The following is a 15,058-nucleotide window of genomic DNA, read 5'->3' as shown; positions in this document are numbered from 1 at the left end:
GGCCACAAGAAACAAGATCAACCAGACAGTACCAATCCATCACCATAACAAATTAAACTCTGGAATCCAGGGGACTAATCTTGATTCAATAGTTACAGTTTGATAATCAGCTGTTCTGCCTGCAAGGATGGCAAAAGGAGAATTGATTACAGCCAGCTGCAATGTTTTTGGACACATCCATTTTTAGCTGTAAATTGTAGTTTTGTTGAAACAGAAATCTCTCAGGGGAATGCGCAGTTTTTGACACAATTTTCAACAGGAAAAATCTAAAGCAATCATTTAGCCTCTCTCATTTCTATATTGTCAAAATGATTTATTTCCATAAAATAAATATAGTTTTAACTTTATCATTTTAATTCATTTGGGTTAGGTGACCAAATTCAAATATTAATTTAAATATTTATGTGATGTGTTTAAATTATAATGTTTCAACATTATCAAATTGAAATGTTTCAATGATTCCAAAGCAGCACTTTTCAGTTTCCTTATTTTCGCTCAAGGAAATTTTGGCTTTTCATTCTGATTCAGAATGAAATAGATTTCAAACTGGCAGTTTCCTGTGGAACTACAATTTATTTTTCTGACCAGCTCTAGAATTGACTAAGAACATGTATCTCTTGTATAGCTATAGGTTCATACCAATCTATCACAGAAAGACTTATTTTAAATGTCAGGGAGGTAGCCGAGTTAGTCTGTTACAGAAAAACAAAAACAAATGGTCTGGTAGCACTTTATAGATCATCTACATGTTTTGTTAGTCTATAAAGTGCTACCAGACCGTTTGTTGTTGTTTGTAAGTAAACTTGTTTGGTTGGCCCCGTGCAGCAGCGTAGCAAAGGAGGTCGGGGGAGGGGAGAAGCGGACACTTGGGGGTGGTGTGCCAATTTAGCTGCCAAAAGTTATGTTGTTGTTAACTTTTTAATGATTATTTCCTATTTTGTATATATTCCAACAGTCGACTGTGAAAAGGTTTCAGTGAAACCTTCAAAAAGTAAATATGGTAAGTATTGCAGACACGTGATAGCATATATCACTTTAGAGGATCTGCAGTTTGTATGAGTCTCTGATGTGGTGGATTATGTGGTTAGGTCCTGTGATGTCACTTGTAAGATGTCTACTTACCTATATCACTGAAGGGTGAAAAAATTGACACCCTGAGTGACGTAATTTAGCCAACCCAAAACTGCAAGATAACATTGCAAGGCCAACAAAAGAATTCTTCTTTTGGCCTAGCCACCACCTCGCAGGGAGGTAGATTAACTGTGCTAACAGGAGAACCCCTTCCATCAGCACAGGTAGTGTCTACCCTGAAATGGTGCAGGAACACAGCAGCAGTGGCACAACTGCATTTCAAGTGTAGAAAAGCCTTAGCATAGTGCAGCAATGTGTCACCCCTTTTAGTAGCTGGACCTTATATAGAGATTTCTGCTCTGCAACAACTTTCATGCTACAAGAGCTGGTTCTCTAGATAAAGTGGTACAGTCACGTGTTCACATCCAGGAATCCCAGGTCCAGAGGCCCAGACAATTCATTTGTTTATGTTGCTGTAAGTAACAGACCATAAGTTACTCCTATGCAGGGGAAAAAAAACCAAGAATCCTGATGCTAGAATTCCAGTGCTGTCTCACGAACATTTATGTAGCCCTCAGGTAATGTGGTTTTTGTTTTTCCTATAAGGGTTTTTCCAGATAAAAAATAACAGCAGGCTTCTTCCCTTTACCAGTTGTCTATACAGTATATCTGAAGTGAAACAAGTCTGTGCCATGGATATGAAGCTTGTATATCAAGACCTTGCTGATTAACCACACAGGGTGACAGACTAACTAAATAAAATATACAGATATATGCAACTTTGTATAAGAATCCTGGAATAATTTCCTATTTTGGGGACTAATTCCTGATTTTTGAATTTCTGGGGTTGGCAGTACTAAAAGTTTAGTTAGTTTTCTACTAACTCCAAACTAAATTTTTACCTGCTGTTGCTTTAATTCTGTACTTTCCATGTTCAAGTTCAGTCTTTCACCCCACAATATGCGGTCATAGTCCAACTAAAAGAGGATATATCCACCAGGTCTGGTAAGTTATTCCTATCAAGTCTAGACATGCAGGTAGGTCGAAAGCCAAATTAAAAGCTTTCAAAAATTATCCTGGGACAACAGTCACTAAAGACTAATTATCAGCATGGATTCCTAAATTATGCCTGTTTTAAATCAGCACTGGATTGCATGCCAAACTTAACAATTCTGACATCCAACAGAGATGGAATTTGTAAGACAAAACACTGGATTTTTATTTCCAAGGCCAAACAAGTAGCTGTTTGCAATTCAGCTTTAGCTTGACTATCCTATTACCTCATTTAATTTGGTTGAACTAGTTCAAAAATATTTCAACACTAAGATCACAGGGTGCACTTTTACCTGCAGTTGTTCTAGTGCTCATCACATTTGGTAGTTCCAATGACAAAAAGAATTGAGCCATATTTTAAAATATATTAACACTTACAGACCTTTTAAAATCCCAAATATTTTGGAAAATGTATACATAATCACTCCAGTCTGCTCCAGACCAGGAAGAGAGGCGGGCGGATAATTAATGTACTGCAGACTACAATGGAGGGAGAGAAATTTTTAGTTAGGAAATCCAAAGTGAACTTCTACTCACATGAAGAACACCACATGATCTTTGATTCAAAACAGAACATATGCACCCTGGGTTTTCAAGGTCTCATTTGAATTCCCCCAACAGCAACAGCAAGCTATGGAATTAAAATGATCTGCCCAAGACGAATGAAGGACAGAGTTGAATCTGTGGGATTTTAATTTGTATTCACAAGAAAGCATACACCAGGGGTTCTCAAACTGTGGGTCAGCGGCCCACAGTGGATCATGACCCCATTGTAATGGGTAGGGTTGTCAGGTGTCCAGTTTTGAACCAGACAGTCCAGTATTTGAGCTTTCTGCTCAGGAAACAAATTGAGAAAATATAAATGTCCAGTATTTTCTAAAAAATATGTAATGTAGATTGTGATGTAATGTCAAGTGTTTCCGGTATTTTTGTTGGCCCAGGGCCAAAGCCTAAGCCCCATTTCCTAGAACCAAAGCAGAAGGACCAGTGCTTTAGCCTTGGATGGTGGGGTCCCCTTCCTGGGCCTGAAGCCCTTGAGCTTTGGTCCCCTGCCTGGGACAGCAGGGTTTGGGCAGGCTTGGGTTTTGGTTCCCTCCTAGCAGGGGTCATGTAATAATTTTGTTATCAGAAGGTTACAGTGCAATAAAGTTTGAGAACCTCGGGCCTAGACATTTGAAAACTGATGTTTAGACAGAGGTTCTCTCATCCCTTCCCAAATGATCTCAAAGAAGTAAATAGAACAATTGATACCTGTATGTGAGAGAAACTGAGTAACTTTTTACCCTCCATTTATAGTCACTTCTTGTGAAGCACAGCAACTTTCCCTGTGTGGTACCTGGGATGTGTTCCTCCATAATAGTTGCAGTTAAAATAGGGTCCAGTTATAGGTTTTAAAGAATCCCAAAATGTTCAGAGTCTACAATAATATGGGCCATCTATGTATCCATATAGAAAATGTTTTAGTCCCAAATAAGAACATGACTTGCCACATTTTGATGCAGATGCAAGCTCCACAAACTCATGGGGCCAAACATCTCTGGCCCACCTCTAATTCATAGGGTACATTTGATGAGGATGAAATAATGATTCTGCAAGTTCTGAAGCAATGGCTTTCACAATGCATGCACTTGTTATACATTGTGCTTTAGGTATTTTGCACTGTAATCTTAGAGCATAAAAGTCAATAATAGCTGAGAAACCAATGTGAGTCAAAGGGCAATAAAGCAGCTCAAGAAAGTTTGAACAATTTCTCAACAAAAGGATAAGTGAGCACAGTATTATATTTAGGTACTGAATGCCCAACTATGCATTTACAATCACCAGATGTCACAAAATCATAGGGCATAAAGCCAGTGGGGGCCTCCAGATCATATAGTCTAATCTCCTGTATTGGCTAGCCACCCGCTCCTAGCCACCCACATCCTAAGATCAACAACTGCACTTGGACCCACGTATTACAGCCTTTCAGGAGACTAAACTACTGTGTGCCACTGGAAGAGAACAGAAGGGACTGAGATGTACCAATACCCAAGGCTCCTGGAATGGCAGGGGACTGTTTGAGATACACCCAGTAATCCTAATAAGTGAACAGCATGACACACTACAGAGAAAAGCCAAAACACCCTCCGGAGGTGAAATGGAGGAGGGAGAGGGGATACTGCAATGATCCAGGATCCACCTGGCAATTCAGTTCAAAACTTTCTGTTAACTTGGAGAGTTATCAGAACTTGAATGATTTCACTTGTATCTTCACTGCAAACTGTGCAGGTTCCAGTGTAAACTAAAGAGCAGCCTGGGTTCTAACCTCCCAGCAAGGTAAGTTTTCCAGATCTTCAAGTACTCCCAAACCTGGGTAAAAGGTTTTTCTGTCAACAGTCAAACCCAAAACATTGGCTCATCCCTTTCTAGCCTTGAAGGTCTTGTAAAAACGTACAAAGAGTGCCATCTAGAGGGCAAAACACAGAGAGACAAATTCTCTTATTCCAGCAAAGTGATGGGTAAATCTAAACAATATGGGATCAGATTGCCCACACATGCAAAAGCCTACTTAGAAAAGTTTCTCTTGAAAAATTAGCTTCAGATCATTCTGGGATCACAAAACTGTAAATCCCCTGAGACTGCAGATTTTTGGGAGGGTCAGATCTTAAACAGAAGTCATTTGCCTCCTTACAGTCTGCCAGCCCCTTCCCCTAATTAACAATCAGCATGAAACCAAGCAAGATTTTTGAACAGGGCTTCTCTTGCTAGGCGCTGCCCATAGTACCCTATGAGAAGGAGGATTTCATAGCATGAAGAGGACTCTGCACAGAAATTAATAAGTGTCAAGCTGTTATTAATATCTAAGCAGATTTCTTGAAGTGTTAGCTGGAGGGGCAGTGCAATACCCTCTTCCTTCTCACCTTTGGAGTGTAGAGTGCTTTTTGTAGAGGACAGTTAAATGCAGACAGAACTGTTGCCAGAGGCATGTAGATTAGGCTACCCGATACAGTAAAATGAAGCGGCGATTTAAATAATCGCCGCTTCATTTAAATTTACATGGCTGCCGCGCTGAGGTTTACCTGGGTGGTCGACAAATACCTTTGATGTCGGCAGGGGAGCGTCCAGACTATCGCGCTGAGCCGACAAACAGCTGATCAGCTGTTTGTCGGCTCAGCGCGGCAGCCATGTAAGTTTAAATGAAGCGGCGATTATTTAAATCGCCACTTCATTTTACTGTGTCGGATAGCCTAATCTACATGCCTCTGGCGACAGAGGCATGTAGTCTAGACGTATCCATTGTCAGATGCAGAGATGCATCTGACGAAGTGGGTCTTTGCCCACGATAGCTTACGCTCCAACACTTCAGTTAGTCTACAAGGTGCCACAGGACTCCTCGCTGCTCTTTCAGAGTTGCAGTAGTGACTGACCTTGTCTTTCCACACAGACATATACAGAGCTAGGGAGCATGATCCAGTCCCTAGTATTTTCTTCTTCAGTTCTGGAACAAAAATATTCTATGCTATTTTTCTATATTGAAGTGCCTGTTAGGGAAAGATAGGCTTTTGGATTCTAAAACCAAAGCTTATTTGTATTTACATATATTTGAGGAATTGACTGAACTATGGTTAGCACATGAACCCACAAAAAAGACTCTCTAGGACTGCAAAGAGGCTGTGCTTAATTTGTCATTCCAGGAAGTACTGAATCCCCTGTATTTCCTCAGATGATAGCTTGATATCAACTATTCATGAGTGTCTTATCCTTTCATTTTCTTGTTGGCTGGTGCTCTAAGAGCAGTTTTTCCATGAGTGACAAGCCACAGGTTAGCTGGCTGAGAAATAGTCAAAGATCTTGGATTTGTGTGAGGTTTAAAAAAACCAAAAAACCAAACCAAAACAAAAAAGCCTTTTAAACGCACAAGAAAAGCCTTATTTCTGGATTGTTCGGAGAGCCCACTCAGTACTCTAGTTATTTTGTTCAACTTCATTTTATAGGCTATCCTTACATTTCATGCAGAATAATTATAATAATGAAATTCTCTAAATATTACAAGAAACAGGTATCATCACACAACACACAGTCACCCTGTGGAACTCATTGTTATGGGATGTCATAAAGGCCAAAACTGTAACTGAGTTAAAAAAGAATTAGATAATGAATGAAGGATAGATCCAACAAAGGCTATTAACCAAGATGGTCAGAGACACAACTCTGTGCTCTGAGTGTCCCTAACCTTTCAACTGTCAGAAGCCGGGACTGGATAACAGCGAATGGGTCACTTGAAATTTCCTTGTTCTGTTCATTTTCCCTGAAACATGTGGAACTAGCCATTGTGTTAAGATAGGATATAGGGTTAAATGGGCCATTGGTGTGACCCATTATGGCTGTTCTTATGTTCTTAGGTGTCTATGAAAAACATTGTCCAAACAGTATATACATGAGAAGGGGTCCACAATGAGCTCAGCCACACCCATAATGGATTATTCTTTAAATCACTGATGTTTTCCAAGTATACCTATAAACAGCAAACTTCTTAATCAGATGTCTGCACATAAGAAGAATCTCCACATTGACAGGAGAGTATGTCTCATGTTTTATTGTAATGCTCTGGAAGATCAATTGGGTTATAGAGTCATGCTCTAAAAGTATGTTTAGACTGCACAATTCACCCATTGTTTTTACGCAGGTTTTAACCATAATACCCCCCTTAGGCTGTGTCTAGACTGCAGGGTTTTTTAAAAAAAAATAGCCTTTTTTCGAAAAAACTTCACCTGCGTCTAGACTACAGCTGCGTTCTTTCGAAATTAAATCGAAAAAAACATGGCTTTTCTTTCGAAGGTGGAAAACCTCATTTCACGAGGAAGAATGCCTTTTTTCGAAAGTGTTCTTTCAAAAAAAGGCGTTCTTGAATGCAAACAGGGCTTTTTCGAAAGAGAGCATCCAGACTGCCTGGGTACTCTCTTTCGAAAAAGCGGCTTGCTTTTTCGAAAGTACCACTTGCAGTCTAGATGCTCTTTTTCTAAAGAAGCTTTTTTGAAAGTATCTTTCGAAAAAGCCTCTTTCGAAAGAGGCTTGCAGTCTAGACGTAGCTTCACTGTCCACACAGAAAAATCTTTTACCTAGGTTTGGAAGCATTTAAAGACTTGGCTAGTTTAACTAGCTTGGGGTTAGAACCCAGGCTGCTCTTTAACTTACACCAGAACCTGCCTACTTTGCAGTGAAGATGAAGGCTAAATCATTCAAATTCTGATAGTTCTCCAATGCTTTCACAATTCCTCTCCTCCTCCTCCCCCAAAAAAGCAGACAAGTTCTCCTATAATTGACAACTGATAGAGAAGGATTCCTAGAGTATCACAAGACAAATAACAAGAGCTTATACTCATGTATTCATGGTCTGGTGGTGAGCACAGCTACCTTCTAAGCAGTTGATCTGGGTTTGATTCCCAACCACTGCAACATGAGGAGTGCTATTTTGGGAGTTGGACTGACCTCCTGAGGTCTCTTCTGTGAAATGCTCTCAGATACAGAATGTGAGTTAGGACACAGGAACTCCGGTAGAATTTAGCAAAAGGGATGCTCACACCTGAGGTAGACTACCCAGAATGATCAGACTCTGATGTCAGTCACACTGGTAAACTGTGGAGTATAGATATAATCTACATTGCAATCCCATAAACACTAATATTCTTCACACACAGTTTAGCAGCATTCAAACTGTGAATTAATTAACTGCTACTGAAAACACCAAAGAAATTCAGAGAAACTCCAGTCTGATTGTTACAATCAAATGATTAATATCAGTATGAGCCAGAGGTAAGTACATCAGCACCAACAAAAAGCAGATTTTGGAGAGTAAATGTTTATCCATAAGGCAGAATGAATGCCTGGGAATCACTAACACCAAATACCACTCACTGCACGTCTTCAGTCTTTCAGGGTATGCATACACTGAATTTTTTTTTACCGTGAGTTACTCAATTGACAATTAACCCAATCTTTACAAAAGGGCCAGTATGGACATTTCTCAAGTCTTCAATGCAGGATACAAACATTTTTGCTTTATCTTACAGCTCAGCCTAGAAAAAATCATAGGAGATCATCCATCAATCTTTACAAAGACGTTAACTAACTACCTTGAGTTAACTGGTAATTAATTAACTTGAAATAAAAAGAAATCCCTCTAATGAAGACAAGCTCTAAAGGGTGAAGCCAAAATCCAGAAGGAAAGAGGTGTGGGGAATAAATCATGAATACAGTGAAAAGAAGGAAGAGTTATTCCTAAACTGCATAATCTACCTCAAGAGCATTTCTTCAGAAAAATCCCAGGTGTGGTAAATTTATGGCTTTTCCCCTTTATTCCTGCTATTACTCTTTCCAAAGCAGAGAGTATTATGTTTGCAAGTCTTTGACCTTGGATAAAGCATGGGATTCCTTTAATTTCCTCCCCCACCTCAACATACATCCCATGCCCCATTTGCCAACACTGCATTCCAATGTCATAGTTCAGACAGATCTCATAAATTAGTAACAATATTCTCATGTAAATCTACCGTAGGGAGGACCCAGATCCTATTCCCATTGAAGTTAATGGGAATTTTGCCAGGCCAAACATTTCTAACTGGGAGGCGACACAGCTTAGTATCTAAACCATAAGCCTGAAAGTCATTAGTATTCAGAGTTCACCAAGCTGAGCAACCTGCAGCCACTGATATGAGCTACCAACTAAGTAGAATTTTGATCATGCCTCCTAAGGCAATGTAACTGTAGGCTACAATAGCAAAGGCTTCATTTCATGAGAAAAGGAGGTGCCATTGTAATTCTTCACTGTATAGTTCTGGTGTGACCTCTTCTGGAATACTGCATTCATATCTGAGCATCTGATTACCAGAAAGATGTTGACAAACTGGAGAATGTTCAAAGAAAGACGATAATAAAAGATTAGGGAGCTGAAGGGACTGAGTACTAAGGAAAGCCTAGCAGAGTTAAATGTGTATAACATGGCTAAGATACAAGTAAGAGAGGATATGATAACAGTCTACAAATATATGTAGTCAATAAATACCAAGGAGGGAGGTGAATTAATTATGACTGTAAAAGGGGCATAAACAAAAGTAATGGAAAGACCTTAAGACAGGGAAATTATAAACTGAATGTCAAGCAGAACTTCCAGAGCATGACCTCCACCAGGCTGACAGTCTCCATATGGATACGTGTTTTTAGCCCTAATGCTTGGGATAGCTAAAACGGAACCAGGAAAACACCTGACAAAGCTGGCAGGGCATGCATGAGCTCATCTAATAAGTCATTCCCATCTCATACTTCTATGGTAGATCAGGGATCATCTGAGGGTCAATAAGCCATGAGGCCATCGTGTAAGTAAAGTATCTGATTTATATAAAAGCTAAGTTATTCAGCACCTTTCCATTTATAATGTCCTGAGACTGGAGACTCAGAGACCACCAGCAACAAAGGCTGAGATAAGTTTTATTTACAAAAGTCTGCATTACTCTTTTTATAAGGAACTTAGAGCAAAATGTGATTAGTGATAACATATATACCAGAATGCAAACCATTTAAAAAGTTTTAATAAAGGGAAGCCATACAACATCATCCCAATAGATCTGGGAAATGTATCTAAGAAAAGGCTAAGAACTGACTGGATCATAATCTACAAATACCTATACGCAGAAGCAGGAGCGGCCCAAGGCCGGTTGCAGCAGCTGGCGCCCTAGGCGGCGTGGCTCAATCAACAGCCCTCCCTGCAAGGCCATCAATGGCCGTGACATCATCATCGGGCACCCGGGCCAGCAGCGCCCTAGGCAGCTGCCTAGCTCGCCTAGGCTCACGGGCCACCCCGTGCAGAAGAGATTTCTGAAAGACAGCTCTTTATGCCTGGGGTGGGGAACCTAAGGCTCTGGGGCCAAATGGGGCTTGCTTGGATCTGGCCCCTGAGGCTTAGGGCACCCCTCCCAGCACTGGGGAACCCGCACTGGTGCTCAGCCTCTCTGCCATCCCCTGACGGGGCTGGAGCACACAAAATCTACTAGCCTGGGCTCCCCAAGCTCTGGTGTGTGAGAGGAATCTGGAGAATGTCTCCTTTCCTGTTGTGGCCACCTCAGTGAGGAATTTTGGGTTTTGGGGGGTTTTTTTTCTTCTCGCTTGTGTATTGCCCCATCCCCAAAAAAGTTCCCCACCTCTGCTTTTGCCTAGCAGAAAAAAGACATACCACACATAATTGTTAGATGGTAAAGCTACATAAATACAGAATGGGGCACAGAGTAAAATGATTTAAAGTGATGGCATTAAACCATTGGAAGAATTTGCCTAGAAATATGGTAAATTCTCTATCACTTGAAATCTTTGAAAAAAGACTTGATACCTTTTCAAAACACATGCTTCAAACAGAAGCTATAGGCTTGATGCAGAAATGACTGGTGAGGTTTTATGGTCCGTGTTATTCAAAAGGCCAGACTAGATGAACACACTGGTCCCTTCTGGCCTTAAAGTCTATTAATCTGCCCATTATAAGTGGATATTTCTTATCATTGCAACCACATCAGCTTCTCGTCTGTTCCTTCATTGGCTACCTCTCCAACTATACTTCACGTTCAAGCGCCTTATAATTAACTTCAAAGCCTGCATTACTCTTTTCCCCATCTACAGTTCTCATCTCTTGCACCTCTCCTGTTTCCCCGTTCTACTCTCCTGATTTCACCTTATTTCTCACTCAGAATTGCGCCATTTTCATGTATCCTTTTACGCTGCCTCCTATTTCATGTGTGTCAGGAATCCTCCATCAAATCTATTGCTGTGAAGAAATCTTCCAGTTTTGCTCTCGAGACAACTTTTCACTCCGAAGGGCTAATCTCTGGGTAATATATTTTTAACTTTGGATCCTAGTCCATTTCATGTGTTTGAGAAGAGTTACAGAGCTCTATAAATAAAAACATTTGTTCTTAGGAGTCTATGAAAGGAAAACAAAAGCAGCATGAAGTAACAAACTATACATACAACTTGCAGATTTTTAGCCTCTTACCTGTGCTACTTCTTCAAAATCATCATGTCTTTTCTGAAGAGCTCGTGCTCTGTGCAGAGACTTTCCCACTCCAGTGTGTTTACTAAGAAAGGCTTCCCCATGGTTTTCAATCCAATCCAATACCTGGGCACAAAAGAAGAGCATCCAGTTATTCACTGTGTCTCTTTATTATACGAATTGATCAGCAAATGAATAAAATAGCTGAAAAAATTATTTGTGTGTTTGCTGTAACAAAATAACACTGGCATATGGCAGAGCCTAAGCCAACTACACGGAAGATAAAGTGTTTTTAAATGTTATTAATAAATTACCATTATTGGAATGCCATTACCTGTTTATATGGTTTACATATAACATGATCATCTGAGAGAGCATAAATGTTTGCTTTTAGTTTAATTTGATACTGTCTATATTACAAGGGTAAAGGGAAATGGGAAATCTCTTAAATCTGTTGCTTTCCACTAGTTATACTCTCCCAGTGTAAACTGAAACCTAGTGCTAGTAGTGCAATGATTGACTTCATACAGACATCAGACTTCGACATGCAAAATCTAAAACATGTCCAAACACATGGAGGGATCAATTGAAATAGCTGAGGAGGGGAGAGAGGGTTATCAGTGTATCTAAAAAGGAAAGGCTAGGGGTCCTTAGGCAAAAGCTGGAAAACACTGATGAGTATCAACTTTTCAAGTAACTTCAGATTCCAAGCTACCCACTGTAACTGAAGCCTCTTGAAAGCAAAGTTATAAGCCTGAGAGTCTGAGGGTTCAGGGGCTTTTTCTTTCCAAAACAGTTCAGCTGGATCACTGATGTCAGTCTAGAGCGGTCTATCTCTCGCAATAGTGTCAGTTTTATTTCTCAATCTATTAAGCCACCGTCATTCCTACACCCAAGATTTTGGATGCCTTGTGTAAATGTCCCATGCATAGGGTCAGTTCATGCTAATTTGGGACCCCATAGAGCTGGCTCATGCTGATTGTAGCATATGTCTGAGATATATTGTGTGGTGTTCTCACTTCAAGTCACCCTCAAGCTCCTATGTCAATGCAAGCCATGTGAGGTAGGGGTTGTTCAGATCCACTGGAAGGTAAGAAATGGAGGGAATAAATAAGAAATGTAGTCACTGTGTCCTTAGGATCTCATCCTGCAAAGCGATTAGTGCTGGTTTGAGGTGGAGTTTTCTTTCAGCTCCCATTGACATCAATGGAGAACTGAATAGTCAGAGGTTTCCTGCTACACAAGAAAGATTGGAGCCTGCATTATGATACTTCACATAATGTGACATTGTAGCATAAGCAGAGAACTCATGATCCGGTCACGTAGGTGCGGCAGGGAGCGAGGAGCTTAAGGCTGAAGGCTTGTAACTGAAGGCTTATCGGCATTGTCTAGACCACTCTGGCTTTGTAAGACCACACATTAGTGGGGATACCTCGAACCCGAGACAGAAGATGCTGGCTTAGTGGAGGAGCCATTTGGTAAGTACGACTCTGGTGAAAGCAGATGTTATTGATTAAATGGAGAAAAGTGAAAGAATGAAAAAATGGAAGGTAGTGTGACTTTTATTCAAGCAAATAGATCCATTTCACAATGTAGTTGTACAGAATCTAAATCTCTTGGACTTTCAGTTTTTCCTTCTATTATATATTCTAAATGCCTCTTTATAATGAGACAGATGAAGTTTAATATGCATTGTCATCTTTCCTCTCTTCTTCCACTGATGGCAAGAACTTTATAATAATAATATTTAGCATTCACATAATAGTTTTCCATCTAGAGTTCAAAGCACTTCAAAACAGTGGGCATGGAAGCACCCTATCTCCTGCTGAGACAATGTGTAGTTGTCACAAATTCCATTTTGTGGATTAGCTAGTAGGGCATGGCATTCTGGAAACAAAATTCATATCCCTGGTTTCTCTTCTGTGATCTGCTCTGTTCCCATGTGCCTATATTATAGAACCTAACACATTCTTTTAATGATATGACAGCAACATAACACTTGACTTGCTAAGAGCTTTTGTATGATATGCCTTGTTTGTGTAAAACTTGTAATAATTTGTAATAACAGTAATTATTGGAGGGTAGCCTGCTAGCAAGGCTGTCATTATGACTCTATTAATATTTCCATAAACATTGTCTTCCCTTTTGTCAGGGGTTTGCATCTTATTATTAAAATTGGATTCCAGCTAACACATGCCTTAAAAAATTTCAACCCATGAAGCCACATTGTCCTTTTTTTTTTAAATAGAAAATTGTAAACTGTAAAAATGTGATTCCAATAAACTCATAAATGGCTTTATTTTCTTCTGGTAATTTTTCATATTTACAGCATTAAAAGTAATATTCAAAATAATAAATAAAGCATTTTTCACCCTGAAGAATTTACATGTTTAAAATAGACCCTCTGAATTAATCACTATTGAAATGATTCCATTTCTAGTATGGGACACTTTTTTTTAATTCAGCTAACATCAACAGTTTATATCAATTTAAAAGAGGAAATGAAAACCACCATACCCACTTCAAAGTATGGGGGAATACAAGTACAGGCAGTCCCCGGGTTACGTACAAGATAGGGACTATAGGTTTGTTCTTAAGTTGAATTTGTATGTAAGTCGGAACTGGCTCCAGATTCAGCTGCTGCCACTGAAACTGACCAGGGGCTGACTACAGGAAGCCAGAGGCAGAGTTGCTCTGCCCCCAGCTTCCTGAAATCAGCCTGATCAGTTTCAACAGCTGCTGAATCTGGAGCCTGGGACAGAACAGCTGGGGCGCTGCCTGGTAGGTTCCCACAGGACCAACCCGGCAGCACCCCACCTGCTCTACCCAAGGCGTCCCGCAACAAAAGCCTGGTCTGCTGGGGAAGGGGGGGCGCACTAGCTGCTCCCCCTCCCCCCCAGCAGACCAGGGAGACCCGAGCAAAGCCGCACAGGCGGAGGGACCCCGCTGCCTGTGTGGATTTGCTCCTGTCTCCCTGGGGTGCTGGGGGGAGTCCCCCCCGGCACACCAGGGAGCCCCGAGCAAAGCCGCACAGGTGGAGGGACCCCGCCGCCCGTGTGGCTTTGCTCCTGTCTCCCTGGTCTGCTGGGGGGGTCCAGTGGCTTTGCTGGACCCCCCCAGCAGACCAGGGAGACCGGGAGAAGCTTTTCTTGCCCCGGAGGACACGGGTGACGACCCGCCGCCCGTGAGCTCCGGGGCGAGAAAAGCTCCGTTCGTAAGTGCGGATCCGACGTAAGTCAGGGACTGCCTGTAGTCAATATATGTTTAACTAATCTGCCCAGTGCACTGATACAAATTATGATATTGCTGCAAAAAGGAACATAGGAGGTTTAATCCATAAGCAGTAAAGCTTTGGTTTTGCATCTCATCCACACAGCACAGAGTTCCCTAATGCCAGGCTGTGGTATTGGTTCAATACTGACATACAGAGGAGGGTGCCATTTGTTGAATCACCACACCACTTCCTGAAGTATTGGAAGGTTTCCTTTGAGGTTCCCTCTTTAAATGTTGACTTAGCCCAAACACTGCTTAGCTCATCTGATCAGATAAAATCACACCTACGGATAATGAGGTTGTACATCTGCTTCATAAATCAAAACAAGGTGAACAGTGCAGCTAAAATCTATTAATCATACACTAACAATATACGTCTAAGTGCCCTATTTGTCTGCTTCCTTTACAATTGTTTACTCACTTTTTTCTATGCTGCCTCTGTGCCTTGAATGCCCTTCCTAAACAGATTCACTAGTCCACTCTCCTTTAATAAATTATCAGATACAATTTCTTCTTTTAGATCTATTTCTACCATAATGTCCATAGGAACTAATTCAAATAATTTCTATTTAAAACATAGTCATTTACTCAGTCATGCTATGCAAACATTTTTGTAATCCAACTGAAATCCACCTATTTAAGGAAGTT

The 15,058-nt window shown here is 40.7% G+C and overlaps 1 protein-coding gene across 9 annotated transcripts in view; it reads right to left on the bottom strand.

Annotated features, from left to right (window-relative positions):
- KALRN (kalirin RhoGEF kinase) overlaps positions 1–15,058 on the bottom strand; it is a 790,448-nt gene that overhangs the window by 355,660 nt on the left and 419,730 nt on the right. For all 9 annotated transcript variants that reach the window (XM_075933149.1, XM_075933142.1, XM_075933143.1 and 6 more), the window contains one exon: positions 11,141–11,263. In XM_075933149.1, coding sequence (XP_075789264.1) covers positions 11,141–11,263 — 123 coding nt within the window. The remainder of the gene's footprint in view (positions 1–11,140; positions 11,264–15,058) is intronic.

Source organism: Pelodiscus sinensis, chromosome 7 (genome assembly GCF_049634645.1).
Source record: "Pelodiscus sinensis isolate JC-2024 chromosome 7, ASM4963464v1, whole genome shotgun sequence".
NCBI lineage: Eukaryota > Metazoa > Chordata > Testudines > Trionychidae > Pelodiscus > Pelodiscus sinensis.
Note: the sequence above shows the minus strand (reverse complement) of the source record. Positions and strands in the feature narration are given on the sequence as shown.